This window comes from Pseudopodoces humilis, chromosome 6 (genome assembly GCF_049639895.1).
Source record: "Pseudopodoces humilis isolate 2021_Gansu_Grassland_sample_001 chromosome 6, ASM4963989v1, whole genome shotgun sequence".
In the NCBI taxonomy this organism is placed as follows: domain Eukaryota; kingdom Metazoa; phylum Chordata; class Aves; order Passeriformes; family Paridae; genus Pseudopodoces; species Pseudopodoces humilis.
Window position 1 is genome coordinate 26509016 of NC_142205.1, and position 23742 is coordinate 26532757.

General features: G+C 41.0%; 2 protein-coding genes across 13 annotated transcripts in view; one reads left to right on the plus strand and one right to left on the minus strand.

The window, feature by feature from the left end:
* Nucleotides 1-1443, plus strand: part of FIP1L1 (factor interacting with PAPOLA and CPSF1) — a 39264-nt gene extending 37821 nt beyond the window's left edge. For all 6 annotated transcript variants that reach the window (XM_088056667.1, XM_014262280.2, XM_014262285.2 and 3 more), the window contains 2 exons: nucleotides 255-392; nucleotides 1122-1443. In XM_088056667.1, coding sequence (XP_087912793.1) covers nucleotides 255-392; nucleotides 1122-1269 — 286 coding nt within the window. In that variant the 3' untranslated portion in view covers nucleotides 1270-1443. The remainder of the gene's footprint in view (nucleotides 1-254; nucleotides 393-1121) is intronic.
* A 136-nt stretch (nucleotides 1444-1579) lies between these two features.
* The window catches only part of LNX1 (ligand of numb-protein X 1), a 216561-nt gene continuing 194398 nt past the window's right edge, over nucleotides 1580-23742 (minus strand). For all 7 annotated transcript variants that reach the window (XM_088056665.1, XM_088056661.1, XM_088056663.1 and 4 more), the window contains 5 exons: nucleotides 18855-18986; nucleotides 12997-13174; nucleotides 10878-11106; nucleotides 4020-4178; nucleotides 1580-3022 (listed from right to left, as the gene is read on the minus strand). In XM_088056665.1, coding sequence (XP_087912791.1) covers nucleotides 2887-3022; nucleotides 4020-4178; nucleotides 10878-11106; nucleotides 12997-13174; nucleotides 18855-18986 — 834 coding nt within the window. In that variant the 3' untranslated portion in view covers nucleotides 1580-2886. The remainder of the gene's footprint in view (nucleotides 3023-4019; nucleotides 4179-10877; nucleotides 11107-12996; nucleotides 13175-18854; nucleotides 18987-23742) is intronic.

Here is a 23742-nt window from a genome sequence, read left to right on the forward strand (position 1 = left end):
AGCTTGGTAACTCCTATACAAACTTAATGTTTCACTGTTGTGTTCTTTTTTCTTTCATTTTTAAAGTGCAATTTCCTTTCAAAATTGCATTAACTGCACAAGTCTAGTGTATAACATGAAGAACTTTATTGTCCTTTAAGCACTGGAACTCATGTAGACATCCAGAAGCATTATTAAGATTTTCCTGTCATTTAGCTTGTTATTGTTACACTCCTTGGTCTTACTGTCCTGAAAATCTCTTCTTTGTGAATCAGTGATGAAGAACGCTACAGATACAGAGACTATGCAGAGAGGGGCTATGACCGCCATAGGACAAGTAGAGAGAAAGAAGACAGACACAGAGACAGGAGACACAGAGAGAAAGAAGAGAGTCGACACAAGTCATCTCGAAGGTTTGATTTCTCTTTTTTTAATAGGATATGAAAGACTTGTCCAGTTAAAAAAAAAAAAGTAGACTTTTAAAAGAACCCCAAACAAACAGGAGTTTTGTGGAAAGACTGTAAACACTTGAATGTGCTACTTGGAACAAGTCTGCCATATAAAATGTGAACAGACAAAAAGCAATACTGACCCTGGGTAACCTTGTATTGAGTGATGTATGTGACAGTCGGTATGTGAACAGTAACTAGGACATTGGGGAAAGAAGGGTAAAAATGGTGAGTCAGAAAGAGGTGGAATGAAGCTGACATTCAGCAGCATGAACAGAACAACTTAACAGTCATTCCCAGTACGTAAAATAATCCTCAGAGTCACCTGATAGAAATTGTTCTACATGATCCATTTTAAGTTAGAAATGAAAGTTAAGTCCAGAAAATGAGGTCAACAAGAATGTCAAATTATTAAAGAATGACAATAGGTTCATGACATTGCTAAAAGTATTGCTATTAGAATATGGATTACAAATGTGAAAAATCATTCAATTTTCCCCACAAAAAGTACAGGATGGATAGATGTATGTTCCATTCCCAGAAAAATTCAGTTGTGCACTGACATCCAAAAACTGAGTTGGGATCAGATGCCAGTTTTAAAATGTGAATGCAGAAGCTGGTTTTTTTTGGTAATTTGTAATTAAATAGGGCCTGAAGTGTCAAGTGTTTGAGGCATGTTTTCTCTCTAATTAGTAACAGCAGACGTCGTCATGACAGTGAAGAAGGGGATAGCCACAGAAGGCACAAACACAAGAAGTCCAAAAGAAGCAAAGAAGGAAAAGAAGCCAGTGGTGAACCTGCTCCTGAACAGGAAAACACTGAAGCTGCCCCTGTGGAATAGGCTTGTGTGATTTTTGCCTACTTGCATATATATTAGTGCCAGAAATAGATTACTATAAATCTTGTTATTTTTCTGGGAATTATAATAATTTGCTCTTAATCTTGTTCTGTTAGTTTGAAATCAAAGGTTACTTTGGTTTTTTTTGAAAATAAAAGAACGAATTTTTCATGTTAAGATTCTTGGACTTTGTCTTTTAAGAAACAGTGAAAAAACATCTTACAGCTAGAGGCTTATGCTCTTACAGTATAAGTAGGGCTTAAATTCTTTGTATTAAATTGTCTCCTTTTTTCATAAGCCGACGGGAAGGTCATTCTTTTACTGACTTTAGAAACAGTGTGTATTCATTTTATTATATACCCAACATCTGGAACAGTGTGGGTTTAGCAAAGCTTTTGGAGTCATATTTGGAAAGGTCATCTTTTACTACAGGGACACACAGGAACTGCAGGCTCTTCAAAAGCTGTGTAATGTGGAGCAAAAAAAAACTAGGGAAAGTGGGAAAGGTGCTGATTGTTCTTAGTTGAATGGAACACTGAGCATGGTGATGATACACTTGGTAATTATGTCTGGTTTGTGTGGGTGCATAAGGATGAATTAAGCTGGATAAGCATCCCTGCTGCTTTTCAGTGGCTTAAGAGAGAGTTCATTTTAGTCTTTGTTCTAGGGGAACAGCTGCCCTTAACACGATAAAGATTAACAAACATATCCTCTTCCCACTGCAAGCTTGTGAGATAAAAACAAGACTGAGGAACGTGAGTTATTTGCAGAGAAAGACAAAGGGCTATTTTAAAAGACATATAAGACCACCATCATTTTTAGATTTACTTCATGCAGAACAGTATCAAGTGTGATAAGGCAATCCCACAAAAATTTTACTGCTATTCAAAAGACTCATTTGATGGCATTAGCAGGGTGCAGTGTACTTTCTTAAAAGTAATATTCTATATAAAAGTCCCAGATTTAATAGTATTAATAATAGTATTCATCAGAACAAACCAGGGAAATGAGGTAATTTGGTTTTGGATGAAAATAATGTCTGTACAAGTACACAGTTACAATTATTTTTAATTACTTTAGAAATTTCATTCACAGTTTTACAGACTAACAAACAGTACTTGAAAGTCTTGAAAATACCAGCTTCATGCTGACCATGAAAAGGTACACATAATCAAAGTGCTATTAATGTGTTGGATAAAAACCTTCACCTGATTATTGCAACTAGAAAAATTGCAAGAAATATTTCCATAAGTTATTTGAGGTTTTCTTTTTGTAAATCAAAATAAAGTGGGTGCGCAGAAGCTGTTGCTCCTTAAATTTCATTATTATTATAATGCATTAAATAGATATATAGATATGTATAAAAAAAACAACAAAAAATCCTTAAGAACACAGGGAAAGAAGGACTTAAGTCTGTAGCTTGGATCACTCCAAGTGATTTTCTGACAGGTGTCACTGCTTTGCCTAAACTTGACTTTTCTTGACATGCAGGTTGAAATTTCACAAACCTTTTCTTTATAAATACATACTTGACCCCCCAAAAAAGCCAAGACTAATGTTCCTTTTTAAAATTTTTTCCCCATGTTAAGATACTTGTCATACTCTCCATGAAGACTTGTTTTATAAAAATGTGCCAGGCCATGACACAATTGTGAGAGTAACTTTTCCTTTTAGTTCTTTGAGCATCCTTGCCAAGCAGGCATGCATCATTCCTGATGTGTTCCTGCCATTGACAGCAAGGAGGATGTCTCCGCACCTGAAAAAACAAATTCAAGACAACAATCAAAGTGACTTCTTATCTTAAATATTTTCAAATGCCAAAGCACATCTTTAAGCTGGGGAAGAAATGGTTCCTTCTCTGGCTGACTACTGTTCATGAATAAGGGAATAATGCAGGTGAAAATTCAATTGTTTGAGTTTCTTACAAATTTGTAATTAATTAGACATATTTGAAAGCAAAAATTATATTGTTCTTCTGATGTTCATTCATCATCACAGAATCATAGAAGGGCTGCAGTTGAAGGGACTTCAAAGATTCCAACCCCCTTGGCTCTGGGTAGGGACACCTACGAGACCAGATTGCTCAAAGCCCCAGCCAACCTGTCCTTGAATAATGAGGAGGCATCCACAACTTCTCTGGGAAACTTGTTCCAGTGTCTCACATGAAATAATTTCTTTCTAATTAAAATGTAAATTATTTTTTCTGGTCTAAACCTACTTTCAGTTTAAAGCCATTGTCTGTTGTCCTAGCACTACATACCCTTGTAAGAAGTCCCTTTCTAGCTTTTTTGTAGGCCCTCTTTAGATACTAGAATGATCTGTGTTCTGAACAACTGTATTTTTAAGCCTTGTTAATTGATGGAAGTTTGTGCCATGATTGTGCATTTACTCTCTTCAAGTGTATTGGTGTTTGTGGGGAAGGCGGTTGGTTGGGCTGTTTAGAACTGGATATGTGGGAAACCTCTGTGCTGGCATGCTTTGTACCACCCCAGAGATAAATTGACTCTTCTTTTAACTCACATACTAGTGGATTGCTAGACTTCTGAAAACATTCTGCTATGAAGGCAGATCTGTTAAACTTCAGGATATTTATGTTCTGTTTGCAGATATCCCAGAGTTAGTTTTGTATCAGTGAGTCCTACCCCCATCCCTGCCACACCTTAATGAAAACATGTTTTTTAAAAACCCCTACAAGTTAACCAGAAGAAAAACTTACTTAAATGCTACTTTTTTTTTTAGATAGGAATTATTACCTAATTCTGCCATCATTATATGCTGGTGTTCCCCCAACAATGGATTTGATAAAGAATGGTTTGTTCCCAGTATGTTCTTCATAACCTCCTACGATGCTGAAGCCAAGACTTCCAGATGTATTTCTTCGTAATACAATTTCTTTGCAGCTGTACAAATACCTGAAATAAACCAGTTTCATTAAATGTCTTATAGTTAACTTTAGATTCTGATGAACCATTAATAATAAATCTGCCTTTTCATGCACCCACAGAGTGTTTTTAAGAGTTAAAGTAGTGCCATATTTTCACTGTATTAAGCACTTACATTTCTGTTTCTGTAGTATTGCTTTCCTGTTACAACCAGATAACGAGTTATCCCAAAAGTAAAATTAGTAGATAGTCTTGGGATTAAGTATTAAATACATTTTTTTTTATAAGGCAGAAATCTTTTAAAATTATCTAATTGATATGAGGGAGAAAAGCACTTGAGCCTGGATTTAATGTTCGTAAATCAGCAATTCAAAAACCTGTATTTCTTCTACCTTGTACAGCCCAATGACTTGTTTATCTTCCAGATACGAGCCTGTATGTGATTAATTATGTCAAAGTGCTCAGGCACTTAATACTGTGGTGCATGTCAAAGTCAAATAATTTTAAGGCCAATGGAATGAACTACAAAAATGACAGATGACACAAAGACAGGTATTGGTGGAATTAGGGATCCTAAGCTTTTCTTGTTAAGTAATCTGATAAGTCACAGCATGGAAGATGAGAGAAACTTAGCCATGTGAGTCAGTGCTTTGGAGTACTCAGTGTTTTGAGTCTGCTGTCAAGAAGATAGCTTGTCCTTACTGTAATGATTAACATAAGATTCTGTAGTAAGAGGACTGAAATCTGCTTCTCCCTCCATTTATCTTTTGAATGTATTTTATGATACTGTATGTTACGCTCATCAAAGCTTAGGTTCCAAAACCAGGGGAATAGGGGAAAACAAGTATAGTGTTATTAGACCTAAATGTTGCCTAATGCTCCGAGTACATTAATTTCTGGGTGTTTTTTTTTTAAAACAAATTAATTCCATTTGTTGGAGAGTAAGTGATAGAAATTTCTGCCCATAGTACTTGACCAGCTTAGCATTAGTGGTGTCCCCAGAAATGACTGAAATTACTGAATGACTGAAAATATATTTGCTACTCCAAATATTAAAATGTAGGCTGACCTACAGCAGGCAACTATTACAAGTGCTATTCAAAGTCTTTAGGTTTCTAAGAAGCACGTGACACTTCTATAGGAGGATAAATAGCCTTTATCTTAAAGACTGGTATGCCTAGTGTTTTTAAAATTATGTTTTATATAGTGCATTTGCTGTCTTTCACACCAGTAATACTAGATTAGTTCCCCAGGGCCTACAAATATTCACCTGCTTCCAGGATGGTACGTATGTAATATTTGCACAAGAATTCACTGGTTGCTAATGTACGAAACAGGTGACATTTGCTTCTTCCTCAGCAGCCAGGCATTATTACTTTACCATCTGTAGACTTCTTCAACGTGCAAAATCACTTAAATCCTCTATGTTTAATGGTACTTATCAAGGTCATGACCAAACAGTGCCAGGATTCAGACATTACTGTTATAATTCAGTGTTGATTTTGGGGCAGAGGTCTCTGCTGCCCAGTGCTACACTCACTGCCTTAAGGAGCACATTCCTGACATTGAAAGGTAATCAGCTAAAACCTAATGCCATAGAAAAGTAGTAGGCAAGCAGGTAAAGACATGAGGATAAAAGGCGGTGAAGCCAAACATGCCTTATGTGCATTCTATACATGCAGTCTATAAGGTTATTAGTTGCATGATCTCCATCAGTGCAGAAAGCATAAATACATATTTGCTGTCAATATGTATGATAAATTTAAGTAAAATAGACACAGCATAATAGCTTTGGCCTTGTTCTCTCTGCCAGAGCAAACTCATGGAAACCAAGGAACAGCAGAGAGCAACCACTCTGTTGTGACTCCAGGCCCCTGTGCTGCCTTTTGCCTCACCAAAGGGACTAGGTGTAACCTGCGGACAAGAAGGCAGTGGAGACATCGAAGTCAGGAGAAGAGGTGCTGGTGTGATGGTCAGTTTGGGAAACTCCCTTTTCACAAGCATTTACAAGCTTGTCTTCTTTGGTTCCCAATACCCAAATTGGTAATTAAATGTTTTCAGTCCTGAAAGCCAAGTCTGTTTTGGCCACGGCAATAATAAGTGAGGGATTTCCCTGTCTTGACCAATGAATTTACTCACTCTTCCCCTTTTCACTCACCCTGCTGTGGGTGTTGGTGCAGGCAGGTCCAACCCATCACAACAGCCATGGCTAGAGACTGACTTTTGAAAGAATAGGAAAGTCTAGGATGTGTTTATGCCTTTAACTTGACATTTTCTTATCTCCATCCTATGGGATAGAGGTATAAGCATGGCAGTGCATCATCCATCTGTTTGTCAGCACTGTCACAACTGTGAAAAGGATTCTGTCAGGCAAAGCTGAGCTGTATGTAATGCAGGTACTGCTTTCTCCAAACAGTTCAGTGCCTAAGCAGAGAGCAGCCCAAAGGGACTCCATTCTTTTAGGGCTGTTTAATCATGAAGACAAGCTACAAAGTACCACCAAGAAAAAATACAATCATATGAAGAGGCTTAGTGTGTTTGAGTAGCTTGTATTTCTGTGATAATCAAAGCCCTAGTCTGGGTGTTTTGACCCAGTCAAACTGCCGTAACCCACTAAACAACCAGTCTAAGGAGACCCATCTCCTTGGAAAAGAGCAGCTCACGGTCTTCTGCTTTTATTGCTAAATACTCCAGAAGATGAGGATAAGGAATAATTTATGTGTGAACCTGCCTCAGATAACAAGATTTGGGGATATACAGTGTCTACCCACAGGGTCCTATCCTAAGCAATACTACAGCTAAGGATGAGTTACTGATGCATGAAGAATTTAAAAGTGCCTGTTTTTAAGTAGTTAAATATACAATTCCCTTCTGATTTTCATAAAGTACAAGTATCCTTATGCTCCAGGAATGAAAACCAGCAAACTGCAGGAGGATTTCAGGAATAACAGCTATGGAAAGGATAACTCCCTCCTCCCTCCCCATTACAGTACACAGATGGCAGCCAAGTAAATACAATTTGAGAATTGCTTCCACCAGCCCGGACTGAGTTACTTTGGAAGTGTTTCTGTCCTAATTTCATGTTTTCCATCTTGTTCTACCCCAGGTTTGCAGAATGACTTAGGCCACCTAGTCTCCTTCTCATCTCTCTTTACAGATGAAGAAAAGTACTTGTGTGAAGTACTAACGTTTGTAAATGTTATGACAGGATGATCTAAAAAGTATTCTAGAGTACTAGCTGAGGGAAGAAAATGTGAGTAGAGTGGGGAAAAAAGCAAGGGCAGAAGCAGCATCACAGAGCTGGGGAAATGCTTTTTGCCAGCTGTTCCCTGTTATTTCCTTTGTGCATGCTTCACAACAACATGTCCCTCTACCAATAAAGGAGTTCTGTCTCCCTAAACAACAAACAATTAAATTAGCTACCCTGAAATAAGTCTTTAGGCGAGAATGCTTAAGGCCCTGCATCACTGTTTTCTCCCGCCGCCCAGCCCGCAGCCCCTCCACTTGCGTGCGGGCCAAGTTTTGACAGATGTCAGATGCACATGTGCACGTATTTTATAACCACCACATATTGGATTGTACTACAGAAAGAACAGAGGCGCTGTTTATGTACTATTAACCCACACAAAAGTAAGAAAATTCTAAGATCTCTCAAGAAAAGGATAAAATATAAGTGAGATATATTAAATGAACAAGCTGGCTTTTCCAAGTCTTTGAGTTCCAGTGCAAGGGATCAGATAACTTGTCTGATTCTGCTTCTGTCAACATCATCCAGAAAAATTATATAATTCCCTAAGTCTCAATATTTATGTCTTTTGTCTGTGCCCATCTCTGTAATATGCATGCAGTCCCTAGGAAAGAAAGAGTTCTTTTCTAGTATGGAAAAATCAGGCATTTACAGTAAATCATGTAACTATTATTAATATTAGCCTGTTTTCTACTTCACTGGTCATGGACAGAAATCTGTAGACATGCTGTAGCGTTAGTTCAACTCAGCACATTTTATGCTACCATTCACAGGATTTTCCTCAAAATTTCATGGATTTGGAACAAAGAAGGAAAGACACTACTGTCCCCTCAGTTTCCTGAGCTTGAACATCCCACTCTAAGTTGTGTGATGTAGCTGCCTCTGAGCACCCCACCTTGCTTGCTGTGAACAGATAGGGCTTGTCTTGAGCCACATCTTTCCCTTCTCACAAGAATTTAAATAATCTACTATCCAGCCTCCTCTTTTTAAAACCATGCCTTTTCCTGGCCTACCAGTTTTACTGCCTTTATCTATATGTTCAGTTTGCCTTACATAGGTGTGCCACTTCCTGCCCAAGTACATTTCATGATCCTGCACAATCATGATTTTGATATTTCTACCTTTCCATTAGCTGTACCAAACATTCTACTCTCATGTCTTGGAGCAGTCCTTCAAGTAAATAGTTTTAATTAAAGTAGGAGATTCTTCAACATTTTGTTCCGTAACTGCACTTCAGGCACTGTTTCCAAGACTGACCTGTCAGATATGTATTTAGACAGAGTATAATTTTCTCTAATAGCCTGGAAAATGTCATGAGACTGCTGACAATATCTTGGGATCTAGTGAGATGTGATCCTTGCCAAGAGCAAACTGAAAGCCAGAGGAAGTCTAAATGTTCAACCTGGAGCACAATGAGTTAACATGATACACATCTTTGTGAGAGAACTTGTTGAAGGACTTTCAGACAACTCATATGGGCTCTGGAGAAGCAGAGTGGTAAGTGGGTGAGCACACTTATGCTGGGGAAGGCTGAAGGGTCTATTAATATCTAGGGAGCAAGCCCAAACCTGATCCTCCTGTGCACCCATTCAGCCAATCAGCTACTAATAAGAAAACAGAGCACCTTTGTTACTGTCCCATCTGATGTGCATTGGTCCCTGTCCCAGGCACTGGTCTGATGTTCAGAGCAGTGTCCCCACTCAGCATACCAATGTCCCCATGTCTCTTTGAAGGAGAAGGGCCATGCTGTGCTCTGTGCACGGCCTCACAGCTGGGGATAGAGTTACAATGAACTCTTGTCTTCAGCCTTGCTGACACTGGGGCTGATTTTCCTTCAGACAAAAAGAGTTGGAATGCCTTCACACATGCAGCCTTCAGAGGAGGAAGGCTAAAGTGAGCTCAGAAACTGTTCCTAAAATGGGAAAACCCATTTTATTGCCAAACTGCAAAGCGGAACTGACTGATGTGAACTCTGGGTGCAAGCCTGCAGTACCATGGAGCTCAGTCCTTCATGTCCTCTACCTTGCTATGGTAGTGGGAACTTCAGGCAGCTGTGAGTAGATGATGACCAGGCAGTTCAGGTTTTCAGCACTGCCCAATGAAGGTGACATAGGCAGGGCGTGATTGTTTCAGTCCATCTAGCAATGGATGGTGATAGAAAGCAAGACTCAGCACTGCAGATTGCAGCATCTGTAAGACCTCTAGTCTGTGGCTGTCTCTTCACTGAGAGCATTGCCCATGCTCTAGTACATTCACTGTGGTGCTGGTCAAGCTCAGGAGTGCAGAAGAAGTTAGCAGGAATGAGGATGTCCCTGGGCCTGCCTGTCTTCAGAGAGACTGAGTGAGGAAAATTTACCATTCCCTAGGATAGCGAGTTAAAGAGCTTCCATTAATTGCATTTTCTTTTTACTGCTTTTCTTTCACAGGTATAAAGATGTAGTCCTCTCCACTGGAGGAGGAACATTTTGCCTGTGGGTGGCAGACACACAGCCTGCCTTCTGCTCTCGCAGTGCTTCAGCACATTATACAGTCAGCAGCAGCAGATCAACCCCTGAAAAATATCTGGCCCTCACAGCAGACCTTGCTGCAAGGTGAATGAGCTCAAAATGGCTCCAGCTAGAAAGAGGGAAACCTGTTATGCTAGAGTACGAAATGAAGAGGAGTCCTGAAACAATGCCTAGAGAAAAGCCCACCTGTTCTGCAGACTGTTTTTTCCTGCCCTCCTGTAAAAGAGAGACACTGAACTGCTGCTAGAGTTAGGAGTACAGTCAAGGGGATCTTAAAAGATAAATCCTTCCTTAAAACTGAGTATCAGTTTCAGCTCTGTGATCCCAGCTTTGCATATTCAGATTTCCAATGTGTTCCTCATTTCTTACTTTCTGGAATGTCGCAGAAGCTCTAGGTATTACACCATGCACACTGAGAACTTAGAGACAGGCGATGTGGCTCTTACTACCCTTGCTGAAATGACAACACAGCTGCTTCCTGTATATGACAAATGGATGTCTTTCAGGCGGGGGTGGGGTTAAAAGAGGTGATTTGGAGATACTGGCCAACTGCACAAACTTTGCAACATCTGGGTAAAGTCAAACAATTCAGCTGGATTTGGCTAAGGAGAAAGGCTGTGCAGCTTGAGTGTTGCAGGAGGTGTATCTCTGCCTTCTGCAGGGTGGTTGAGCTCCAGTTCAGCAAGCTCCTGTATCCCTCCAAGATTTTCCTTTCACTCCCTAAGTGCCAGATATGTTTACAAGACTGAAACAATTCAGTATCCTATCCTCCCTTGCAAGAGGAACTGCATGTCAATTTTGCCATGTACATGTACCCATTAACAAAAGGGAGGTATTTACAGTCAAGTCAGTGACAGAGCCTGGATTTAATTAAGATGTCAGTGCAATGAATCAAGCCAAAAGAAAGAATTGCCAGAAAATACAAATCTTTCCTCCCACTCCCCCTCAGCAAGAGGTTGCAATCTGTGGACTTACCGTGGCAGCCCCAGCCACATCACCCAGGATGGTGACCACTCGCTGCTCTCGGAGGTCACCTGTGTCTCTTCAGGGGGTGGAAGGTGACCCCGCTCCTCCTGGGCTTCACATGCTCTCATCTCCAGGGCTTTGAGCACCACTGAGGAGTTGGTGTTCTTCAGTAGGGCGACAGCCTCACTCCGGCTAACTCCCGTCAGATCAATGCCATTCACGTTCAGGAGGATGTCACCTGAGACCGATAAAATGGATGATAAAAAACCCTGCAAGTGTTTCCAGGATCCCCTCCCACCTCCACAAACAAGTGAGTCAAATCCATGGCCAGAACTGGCTGCCGGATGAGGCTTTTTGTTAATCCTGCTGTTTAACATGGCTGTGAAGAGTATGCTAGTACACATGCCACAGGCATGAGGGAAGGGTCTCGATTCCTGTACACAGAAACTTTGCATGGCTGGACAGAGGATTTGTCCTGGTTTCTTTTCACATCCTGTCCTACATCTGGAGCTAAACAAACAGCTGGAGTCCTGCTGTACCAAGCTTTGGTACCGGTGCCTAGTACTGGTCCAGGTCTCTGGAGTCCACTTCCAGCTAACAACATTTGTATTCAACCTAAGCTTGAAACCCGACAGCTCAATGATGTTTTTTCTCCCAGTTCTCCCTTAGTTGAGGACTGTCTGTCCAACTGGCTCTTCCTAGTTTTTTTTGTGGAATGACATGTTATTATTTTCATATTAATGCCTGTTTGAATGGCTGCAAGCCAAACCATCTATCTGTATGCCTTATTTATAATATAGGCACATCAGTTACAGAGAAGATTGCAAAGATGACCTCAATTACTAGAGGAAGAACAATAAAGACTTCACTGATGTCATGCAAGCAGCCGTAGTGCCAAGTGCTCTGCTACCCTTCATAGCAGGCTCCCATGCCAAGGCTTTCCTGAGTGCCCTCTGTGCTTGGCCTGGATGCTTCTCCAAGCAGGGATGTATCACTGGCAGTCCAGGCACTGCACTATGAACATTAACCTCTTCTTATGGCATGCCCCCAGTGAGAAGGACAACAGCCTAAGAGCTGCTCTAAATCACAGGCCTATGGCACTATTATAACATCACATATTCATTTGTTTCTAATTTTATCAAATTAACTAGGCAGAGTTTTCCATGCTGCCTTATGATGAATATTTTTCTGGAAAGTGTATCCCACTGAGAGGCAGTCATTTCCCAGCAGGGGGAAAGGGGACACCTGCTGTTTTGCTCCTGTTGTCGTGTTCTCACATGAGTTTTGTTGAGCAGACACAAAGAAGTGTGTGTCAATGCTGGGCACTGAGACCCAGGCTTGTGGGGTCTGACTGGGTTGCAGCGATTCTGCCCCTTTTTTGGGTGCCTTCACTTCCCTCAAACTCAGGTTTTCCCTCCAGCTTCCAGGCAGTGACTGGACTGAAGGAGAACATAGGGGATGAAGGGTAAGTGAGCTGTGCCATTGCTGGATGCATGCTACTGAGGGACTTGGTTCTTGAAGATACAACATCCTGAAACCTGTGTGTTTCATCTTTCCTCTGCTGCCCAGCTATTTCCACGAAACCAACTGATAAAAAATGTTCCTCATCTTGCTCTAAAAGCTTATTCATGCAGAAGGGACTATTAGCTTTATCACTGTTACATCAGTAGCTAAATGGGGTTAGGAAGCCAATGTTTCCAGACATGATGTTGAGCCATAAGCACTAATGTGGCTTCACATATAATGGGGATTTTGCTCCTGTATATTTCATTCAAATTTATGAATGCAATGACAAATAAGCACAAAAAATGACTTAAAAAGCACATTAAGGTTGCACAATGAATGTATCAAGATTTAGGAGATGGTGGTGCAAGCTAATTTTCCTCTGAAAAGCTATTTATCTTTTTGTTTCCTACCAGAATATTCCTACAGCCTACTTCACAGAGATGATTACTGCTGCATATTATCCCTTTTCTGGCAGCTGACTTGAGACCCTCTAATCTGACACATCCCAAAATCTATAGGATTGCTGAAGATGTCTTCAGAAATGTGAAGCTCTTTCACTATCCCTCAGTTTTCAAAGGAAGCTCTCAATTTAAAGTAGGTTTTCAAAATCCCATCTTTTTACCTGTTTTTATCCTGCTGTCTCTGCTGATCACTCCTCCGGGTTCCACACTTATCACATAGATAGGCAAATCCCATTCCCGGTTAGATGCTCCACCTGCCACCGTCATCCCCAGTGATTCTGTGTTATCTTTCCGGACAGCCACCACCTTCTCATGACAGGTGACAGTGTGAAGAGTGCTCTGTGATGGAGAAAATAGCAACAACAAATTGCATGGGCAGCTTTGGCATTTTCTATCAAAATAAATATTCATGGAAGTAACACCAAACCCTTCCCAGCCACCTGGCCTGATGGCAGGCAGGACTCCCTTGGGGGCTTAAGCATCTGCAGTCAGAGCTACCAGCAAGATAACTGTGCTTTAATAGTTAAAGTTAGGCACTGCTCCCACAAAAACCAGTTGTTTTAGTGCTAAGGCTAATAGAATCAGGTCCTTGAAATGTAAATAAGCAATTTGATTTTAAAAGAAAAACAAAAGTTCTTGATAATAATATCACTAGTGGTCATCATCTCTCTGACTATCAGGTTGTGCTTCTTATCTTGCTGCTTGCAGTCTGAGCATCATCTGTATAGTTAGTGAGAAATAGTCCTTTTGGATTTGAGGAATTAAACCATTGGGGACATATTAGAAGAGACATATGTCATTTGATCTTCCAGATATCTGTGTTTCTGTGTAAGTTATGGGTGGAAATGCTCTTGAAGAATAAGTGTTTCTGTTCAGGAAAAGAGGAGGACATTTACAGTGAACAGCCAGCAGTTTCCAGGGTGCTCTTAGTGCTTATGCTTGAAAGGTCATCCTTCTTTTCAGGAGAGTCGTCCTTCTATTTCTACCCCTGAACAGGAAAAGTTAAATACACACAGCTGCTCATGCAATAACTAGTGCACCAGTGAGGGTGAAACAAACCCACAGCTGCGCCCAGGATGGGGACCACTGCAACGCAAGTTTCAACAAAACCTGTGAACTGAATGTCATGTTTACCATGCACTCAGTTCTTACAGAAGAGTTCAAAACGCAAATAAAATCTGGATTTAAATGTTAATTGCTTTGCTTTCTTAAAGGATTTCATAAGCAGTGCTCCTGACATCAACTCCTGACAATCCCAGCCCCTCTTGCAGGAAGAGCATCATCCACTCCAAGCTCATATATAATAGCACATTTCTAAATACATTTCAAATGCAGATTTAAAAGACTCTTATTCACAAATGTGACCTCACATTTGTAATATGCAAAAGTAATCCATAAAACTCATTTAAAGCCACATTAATCTCTTCCTAGAAATCTGACATCTCACAAAGACATTTTACACTGGTTCCTGGGCAAGCAGCATGGAAAATGGAGCAGATGAATCCACAAGGTCTCCCTGTGTGACAATGATGGACAAAGGAAGATTACGGTATGAACATTTTTATGGGAGTAGGGCAGACTATGTCTTTGCTTTGTGGTTTTTTTTGGAGGGATGTTTGGTGGAACTAACTCCACATCAAGATTTCTTTGATGCAATGTTATCAACAAAACACAGGACCTTCTAGCAAAAGGACCTTCAGCAAAGGATTTCTCCTTGCTTCAGCAGATGAACAGTAGCTGCTACAGAGCTCCAGAAACAAAAAGGCAAAGAGCTCAGTGGAAAGAGGAATTCTCTCAGTCTCTGGGAGGAAACCAGACAGCATAGTTTGGACATATTAGACCTGGTCCATGCAGAACACAGGCACTATATCAGAATAATTTGGCTTACGGCTTGCAAACAAACCTAGGAACTTCTGAAGATTTTAAAACCTTCAGAAAATGTTCTGTTCCAGATAAATCTTACATTCTGATCAAGATAATTTTAACCTTTCATCTTCGGCTTTAAGGTGTAAATATTTTAAACATAGTAGTTCTATCTTTATGCAAATTAAACTTAATGTCTCATCTATGTTTTGCAAAAATATCCTTTTTGCCTTGAAAAGCAATAACTTTCCATCGGGAAGAGGCCACTCACTGAAACATGTGGGATAGGGGCACTACCAATTTTCACAAATCACAATCTGAAATTTTGTAGCAAAATATGAAATTTGGATTCTATTTGTGCTCTGAGCGAGAGAGCAGTCCTGTTACTTACGCAGCATACATCCAGTCTTAGACAACAAAAACATTAGAGCTGGTTTATCACAGTTTTTTGAGGAATCAGCACAGAGAGAAAGATTTCAAAGTAGTGCTTGGGAACAAATTGTCGTGTTGCATTTCAGTTAAGAATTATAGAAGTACCAGTACTTGTATGCTGAACCACAAAGGACCAGTTTTCCTTTGAAGATACTCTTTCCCATGTCATTTTTTACATGGCTGCAGACAGAAAGGATTTGGGGTGACTTGACTGAGACAAAGGCAGTGATGAAAGGAAAGTAAAGCCTTTTTTAGTAAACACACGTAGAACTTTCTTGGAGGTATAATCGATAGCAAGTAAACCAGTTAAAAGGCAGTGTTTATCAGTGACTGCATTTCAGTGCATTCTCTTCTAAACAATTGTCCTTCTCTGTCATTTTGAAGTGACCTTGGAGGTCAGGAGAAGAAAAACATAACAGTTCATCTCCTCCTTTTTTTATTTTTTTCCTCCTTTTCTGTATATTTACTGGAAAATAAATATTTACAGCTGATTATCACAACATCAAAGCAATGACACGTGTCTTGCAGGCAAAAAACATCGCTGCATCTGTTTGGAAAATGTACTTCACCTGAAGGTTAACCTGCTCATATGGTCAGCAAACATTGCCTGTTCCAGCAACATTTTCTTTGCTTTGAATATTAGGCAATTAATTCGAAAGAAGTAAGAAAACAATTTCAATTAAAAACAAGTGTTATTTAATTAATGGCAAAGCTCCCACTGACTTCAAAGGAATTGAATCGGGCCTGTTTATGTGTTACAGCCTGGCTTCGCAACCTCAGCTGCACAAGAAAGTGTTTGTGACATCTCTTTTCTGAATCCAGGCAGCAGCCAGAACAGTTTGGGCTGTGCTTCCCCAATCTCTGTACAGAGGAAAACAGATCCATGAGATCCTGGGCAGGACCAATCTCTTGGCACACCATACACCTGGCATGGCCACCAGAGAAGGACATCCTTCACATCATCATCACAAGAGATCATCCTCCTCTTATCCAGAGCCTTGTGGGCAAGCTGGCTGGTTACCACTGGCCTGAAAGAGAGGCACCTCCTCATGCTGTGCAGATGGAGGTTGGCTGTCCTGAGGACAACAGCTTGGCCCAAAGTGGTTCCTGAGCCACTGCACGAGCCAGACAGCTGCTGGAAGCTAGAGTTTATTCTTGATGCTGAATACAGACAAGGGTTAAGAATGGATTTCAGCTCATGTATGCACACATGCTCTACAGCAAGAGCAGTTTCCCTCAAAGAGAGCATTCCTGACTGTCTAATATCACCTTCTACAGTAAGCTCCGGGGACAAAAAACACCTTAAAATTAACCAGAATCCAAGGCAGCTAGCAATCCTCTATTAATCACACATAGTAAAGCAATCCCACTGATGGCAGTGGGTAGCAGACTCATCAAACCACACACTGATAGGAGACTCCCCTGAGAGTGAAGTCCAGCCAACAAGCATTACCTTGATTTTGGGCAGGAGCATGCACTGTATTAGGACACTGTACAGGCCCTAGGCTTGCAAACATTACTCCTGCACTAATGCCTATTTAAAGTAAATAATATTTTTTTAATCTTTCAAAGCCAGTTTAAAGATCTTAAATTGCAAATTATGTTCAGTTAAGCCTTCAGCAAAATATCATGAAATATTTAAACTGTCACAGTCATGCCCTATAAAAGGGTAACTCCAGTAATGTTTGTATCAGAACAAATGTCTACAGTGCCTGAAGCTCATTGTGTCTACTAGCTGTACTGAACTCCTGATCTATTGTCAGACCATTTTCTCCGATAGAAGCCCTCTACTACATACACACAAAGCTAAAGGAAGGTACAAACAGTTCAGAATTTTCTTTTTTTTTGGCTATGATCTTCCCTGGAAAGTTCCCAAATGGTGGCACTGCCCACAGCAGTACACCTACTCATGTGCATAGGCAGTACTCATCTCCTGTGGAAATCCCCCTAAAATCTGTGGCCTATCCAGCAAGAGATGATTCATTCATATCTATAGCACTTAACTCTTTAGTCTTTAAAGGACTGTTATAAAGCCAACATTGCGCCTTCTATCTCACAGCTACCCAAAATATTGTTGGACTTACCAAGAGCTCCCATCCAATACGTCTTGGTACAGGAAGAGAAAAGGAGGATCTCAGGGCAGAGAGAGACAAGTCCTGCTCCCAAATAATCTCATGTGGTATCAATTAATTACTAAGACCAACATGGCAGACTAAGCAGGTGCTTGGATCTTCCCTAGGAAGCATACAGTAGCAGCACAAGCTAATTCTGTCCTACACGTATCTTCCTAAGGAAATAATTGCTTCATTAGAAAGCAATGCCTTGTAGATGCATGATTATTTGGGCACTACTTGCTACTTGGTAGTAGCTACTGAACACTGACTGCTTTCTGCTTTAACTCCTGCTAATCTGATCCTACCTCATAGCAAGAGCTGTGATTGTGACTTTGTGGAAAAGGAAAACTAAAAATAGGTAAATATATACTAGTATTTTTAACACACAAAACCACTGAATAATGTAGTTTTAAAAGACCTGCAAAAATGGGTATATTTTAAAATTTGTAATATCCAGAGCTAGACTTGCCTCCTGGCTGACAGCTGTGTGCCTGATATTTGGTCCAGAGGTCCCTTTAAGGACACAACTGCCTATCCATCAAGCAGGATGAATTTAAGCCCTGCCTGCTCACCTCCCTGATTACACCCCTGGCACCAGTGGCTAGGGTCAGGCTTGCATGGGTTTGCATAAGTGATGACACTCAGGGTGATTAATGTAAATTAACCAGACATGTGACTTCAAATTTAGTGAAATAAATTCAGTTCTTCCTGCAAGGACATGCCTTGCTCTAAAGTGGAAAGAATATCACTGAGTAAGATCAGAAAACACATTTTCAAAACTCTAGCTGTGTTGGTTCCTACTTAAAACCTCGTATGTTTGAGCATCAGCATCTCTCTGCCTTATGCAAAGAGCATACTGCGAGTCTAGATGCACTAAACACGCCCTCTGAGCAGGCACAGAGGGGCAGCTGGGGGACAGTTTGGTAACCACAGCCTTACCTGGGTGAGATGGCTGCTCTGTGCTGGGTTGGGTCCAGCTGTGCTGCACACTGGCAGCCCTTGCAGACCCCCACCATGCAAGTTCCAGGCACTGCCAGAGCGGAACTAACATGCTTCTAAACATGGTCTAAAGCTCCACAGAAAGTCCTTATTCTCCCAGCAGCCAGGGAGACCAGAGCTGCTGTCTGCTGCCAAACTGCCAGCTGGGTCAGGGCATGGGCATTTTAACAAATGAATAACATCCCAATAATGACCATAATTTTTAAGTAGCTTATGAGAATCTTTCAGGCCAGCATGTGAAAGCTTTTTGTCTGAAGACTATGCTACAGATGGAGAAGCTTTAGAAAAAATTTTCTTTTCGTTGGAGCTCATTGTCCCTTGCTGGTTCACACTGATGGTCAGATCTGTGGCTGTGGCCAGGATACTGTGTGCACATCAGCACCTGCCCCACCACTGCCCATTGCTCTCTCTTTCCCTCCCCACGCCAGGCAGAGTCAGGGCAGAACCAGTGGATAAATAATGAGCAGCACAGCTTTTGTGTTTCCATCGCCAAGTAAGACATGTTTTTCTGGCCACAGAAGCCAGAGTTAACCTCCTTAGACCTGAAACACTAGCTGCCCTCCCATTTCCCTGTCCCATGGATGGCAGAGAAACCACACGAGTGCCCTCACCTTGCCGGGGTTGTTTCTCTCGGCGGGAGAAGAGCTGCCAGCACTGTAACTCCAGCCGGTCTCCTGCAAGAGGTCGGGGGTCTGCTGTCTGGTCTGCCGCGACACCACGAAGTGGACCTGCTTCTCGCTGGCCTGTGGGAGGAGGCACAGTGTGAATCTCACGGCCCCAGTGCAACAAACCCCTGCACCTCAGCCCCAGTGTCTGTGCAATGTGGGAACCACTTGAATGTTGGTTGGATTTCCCATTTATGAGGTTGCTATGACGTAAAGCAGATGCATCAGTTCAGGTCAATGAAGTTCATAAAAGTTTACTGCCAGCTACTTAATATTTCTCTTGAAAATTTGGTGTTAACTCTAAAAAATGCTTTCTACCTGCCCCAAATTTGGCTGGAAGCAGCGATTCACCACCACAGTGAGTGCTGATCAGCTCTCACCTATACCTGTGTATACCACTGCAAAGCAGCAATTTGCCTGCCATGGTAGAGAGACAGACAGACAACCAGAGCTATTGCGGCCCAATGCATGGGAAAGCTAAAAAAGATACAATTAACCCTGAAACCAGGGATGTGCTTATGCCTTGCCCAGTGAAAGTGGGGAATAAACAATGTAATTAAGTCCACCTGCATGCAATGGGCACGACATATGTAAGGAAGCTTAAAGAAAGGGAGAAAAGGGATTTCATTTTGTGAAAAAAAATCCTATTGTAGCAGAGTACAGACAAAGAGGGTGGGCATAAGCAGACAGGGCAATGGAGTTTAGGAAAGGAAAGTAGCTCAAACTCTCACTCTAGGAAGAGCAGCTTCAAAAGGAAATAACCCAAGCTCATAGAACTTCTAGGCCTCTTTTCACGATGCAGTCAGAATACTTGTGTGCCTGAGAGATGCTGCAATTACCTTCTACTGAGGTAATGTTTGCTTGTTATTTTTAGGGGGTTCTTTGTGTGTGCCTGATATTAGTGTTAATTCTGTGTACAGGTGGGGGTTTTTTCTGTCTTATTGAATTAGCACTGTTTCCCTAGAAGCAAATGGCTTCATTTGCCCCTCAGTGAGGCTCATATGAATCTGTTCAAGACAACAGTGATACAAAAATAAAGCTGAGAGGGAGTGGGGTTTACCTGGCCAGATCACAGATGCCCACCATAAACCAATATACTGAACTGAAATGAAGAATAGTGTAGAAATAACCTCAGTGCTATGGAAGCATACTCAGAAGATGTAAAAATTAATCATTGAATCTCCTCTCTAGGCTAAAGGCCCTGCTGTTGTGCCAGGAAGGAGGGGCTCTTAATGACCAATCTGCAGAGGGACTCCTGCCCGCTTGCTCTCATGTTATACCGGAGGAACTGCTCAGTATCTAGTGTGAAGGCCCCCACAAACACATCTGGAGGCCTGATGCCCCTGGGGCTGCAGTTGCAATGCTTGGTACCGCAGCCTCCGGGGGCAGCAGACGTCATGGCTTGCTTGCTGCCACGGTGATGTGCCCTGCTCGCCGGGGAGAAGCTCCAAGGAAAGCTGACATTGAAAACGCAGCTGAAAACCAAACCCGGATCCAGTTGCGCTGTTGAAATCAAATCTCCCACAGACAATTAACAGAAGCCAGAGGAAGCTTCTGGGAATTTTGTTTTTATAGCTTGGTTTGCCCTTTGTGGAGCTGAATTCAATAGCTGTAGCTGAGAGTTAAAAAAAGCTTTGCAAAAATTTTAGTTAAGACAAAGCAACCTACCTCTCCTAAACCTCCAGCTTCAAGCTTGAAATATACATGTTCAAGCCACGCTATTTTCAGTGAAGTAAAAAATGCGCACATTTTTGTTACTTTCCCAATATCTTGGGAGATGCTGGTTTTTTTACTCAAGTCTTTAGATTCATAATACATAATTTGGTGCATATACACATATTTCAAAATAACTTTCTAGGCATTTTTAACAGATATGTTTTTACTGAATATTAATTCATGGGCTCTGGACTCAACTGGTACCCAAAAGCAGAATTCTGTATGTTGGGAGAAAGGAAACCACCTTTGTCCCTAGTTTGTAATATGACTGAGGTGAAACTGAACAATATAAGATTAAACCTCCCAAGGGCATGTGGCCCTATGAAAATACAGTTTTCTCTAAAATGAACGGTTTCAACTTAACACAACTTCTTTTTAAAATTCATCTGCTGCCACATGGTAAGCCTCAAAGCTGGTTATTTAAAGAAAGGTTGTAAAACATGATTAATTCTCATAGAACAACTAGCAAAAGTTCAACAAGAGCCTCTGTTGCAATGGCACATTTGTCTACAGGCCAGTCAATCTGAGTAGTTTCTCAGAAGTTAGAGTGGTTTAGAAAGTTATCCAAACAACAAGAACAGCTTTTGTATTTACATACGAAAACCCATTAATGTTTCTACTGATCAGATAATTTATAGCTGATTCATTCTGATCTCTCCCTCCCTCTTACCAGTGCCTTTTCCCACAATTCTTTCTCTGTATTTTATGCTGAAGTGAAAATTAAAGAAAGGAGGTTAGCCTTGATACCAAATGCAAGTAAGAGCTGAAACAATCAACAAGAATTAAAATCTGTTACAGCCAAGGCAAATAGAGCAGGAAGGCAGAGATACAGTGGCAACTTCTGAGCACCTAGTAGGCAAGTACATTTTAGAAAGAGGCAGCAGGGCTGCTCCTGGCAGAATCTGCCCCATCTCTCACAAGGGTGATGGAGCACAGATATGCTCCACATCACAACCTGCTTGTCAGAGGCAGTGGTTGAGAAGAAGAGCTGCTCACCTGTTCCTAGCAGCTGCTCCAAACTATGGTGGGGGAAGGAGGTGAGGAGGAGGGTGAACATCCAGGGTCAGTAAAGTCTGACTCAACCCATGTAGCTTGATATGCTCACATGAGCACCCCATATCTGTTACCTTGCTCCTTTTCTTGTCAGTCTCATGGAAAACAGATGTGGAATGTCTCATTATTTAGATTAAAAGTGCCACTTCTGACACAAGGCCATGGCTTAAGATAATGTGACAAACAGGAGGCGGCAAATTCCCAAGTGTTATGATGTGTGCATGTTCCTAATTAGCACTTAGACATTTTCTTCATTTCAGTTCTTGTGACAGAGCTTAGACCTTATAAACAACCAGACATCTAATCTACTGATTAGCAACTGCTTCACATATGCTAGTGTATAGTTTCTATAGGCCTCAAGAATCAGATTTGTCTCCATTATTCATTATTTAAAAGTCAAAAATAATCAGATTACATGAAAATCTGACAGTCTTCCAGCTGTGCTTGGTATAAGAAGTCACTGCACCTTTTAATGAATGTTCTGTTTTTAAAGGAACTGATGGTATATTTGTAGTTTTCACCACCAAAAATTAGAAGGCCTCAGTGCATTGCAAGTGACATGCTGAGCTCTCAACAGGCAGGAAGGATGCTGTTGAGAAATCAGAGGACACAGTGAAATAGCCCTCCGTGTAAGAAGCAAATGTAAAACACTTGTGGCTTCAGTATAAAGGTTTTTCTCTGGCATGACATGGAAACAGGAAAGGCAAATAATAATTGATGAAAAACATAACAAAAAAGACACAAGTTCCAGGAATTTTGCATTAGACAAACATGATTCATAGAGCTCACATCAATGCAATGTAATCCTGGATGTTTGGAAACCTGAGTTTCCCCCTTTGATGGACTTGTTTAAATTCCCAGGGACTGGTGTGCATTTCAAGCATTATTATAAATAACATCCACTTTTTGGAGACCAATAAGGACTTTAGTTGCGCTTTTGAATGCTTGTATGCGAATACTCATGTTAGTAATTTTTTCCACTTCATCTCATGTGTTTTTTGCTTATAAAACATTGATGCCTTGTTTTGTAGCTATAAAGAACTTTTCCAAGAATAATAGTTCTTTTAGAAAATTCTTCATTTCAGACTTGTTGCTCTCAGAGAATTTAAACCTTCCCCCTTCTGACTTCTGTTCCCAGTTAGTGAGCTACATAAGGTAATCCAGAAAGATGCTGGACCAGAATTTCAACAACTGGCATTATGTAAGGGGATGACATTTTCTTCACCTATGTTATAAACTTCACAATAAAACCTGGCTACAACCAACTTATCTAACTACAAATCTATGTAGTTTGTATCTAGCTACAATCTATTATCCAACTAATCTAACTACAACCAACCAACCAACCGAGAAATCCTTTCTACAAAACGCATGGATTTAACTTGTTTGTTTCAGTTTGACTGATATTACCCTGATTATACTTGTCAGAAAGAAGCAGCTGGCCTCATTTGACATCTTGTTATTGAAACCCATGAAATCCTTCGATATGGGAACATTCTACATGCCTCCAAATGAAATTCAAAATTGCACAAGTATAATAACGGTTATAAATACAGGATAAAAGCAACAAAAGAGTCTTGGCTTTGCTTTTTATGTTGAAGTTTTCTAAAAACAGTCTGTAAACAAAAAACCCAAATTGGTTGTGAAAGGAAAATTAGGCAGAAGCAGACCAATTTTGTAGCTGAGAAAGGCATGGGTTTTTTTTTCATCTGGCAGTTCTGTGTTAGCACCCATTTAGTACTCCACATGAGTCTGAAGAGAGATTAATAAAAACTACAGCCATTTTTCTAAAACTTCTGGATTTCCATATACTGGACTTAGGCAAGAAATATCTATAAGGTGTGGACTACCTTCAGTTGTAAACCACATCCATGGGAAATCACTGAGTCTGGGAGAGTGATCATCCTGAAACATGCCATCTACTGCCTTAGGCTACTCTGGTTTGCTCCAGGGCTGAACCAGAGAGCATTGTGATACCTTCTGAGCCCAAGGAGTCGGATTCTGCTGGAACCCGTGCTGCCAGGGTGCAGGCTGGCATGCCTTCTGGCAGCTGGCATCACTCCAG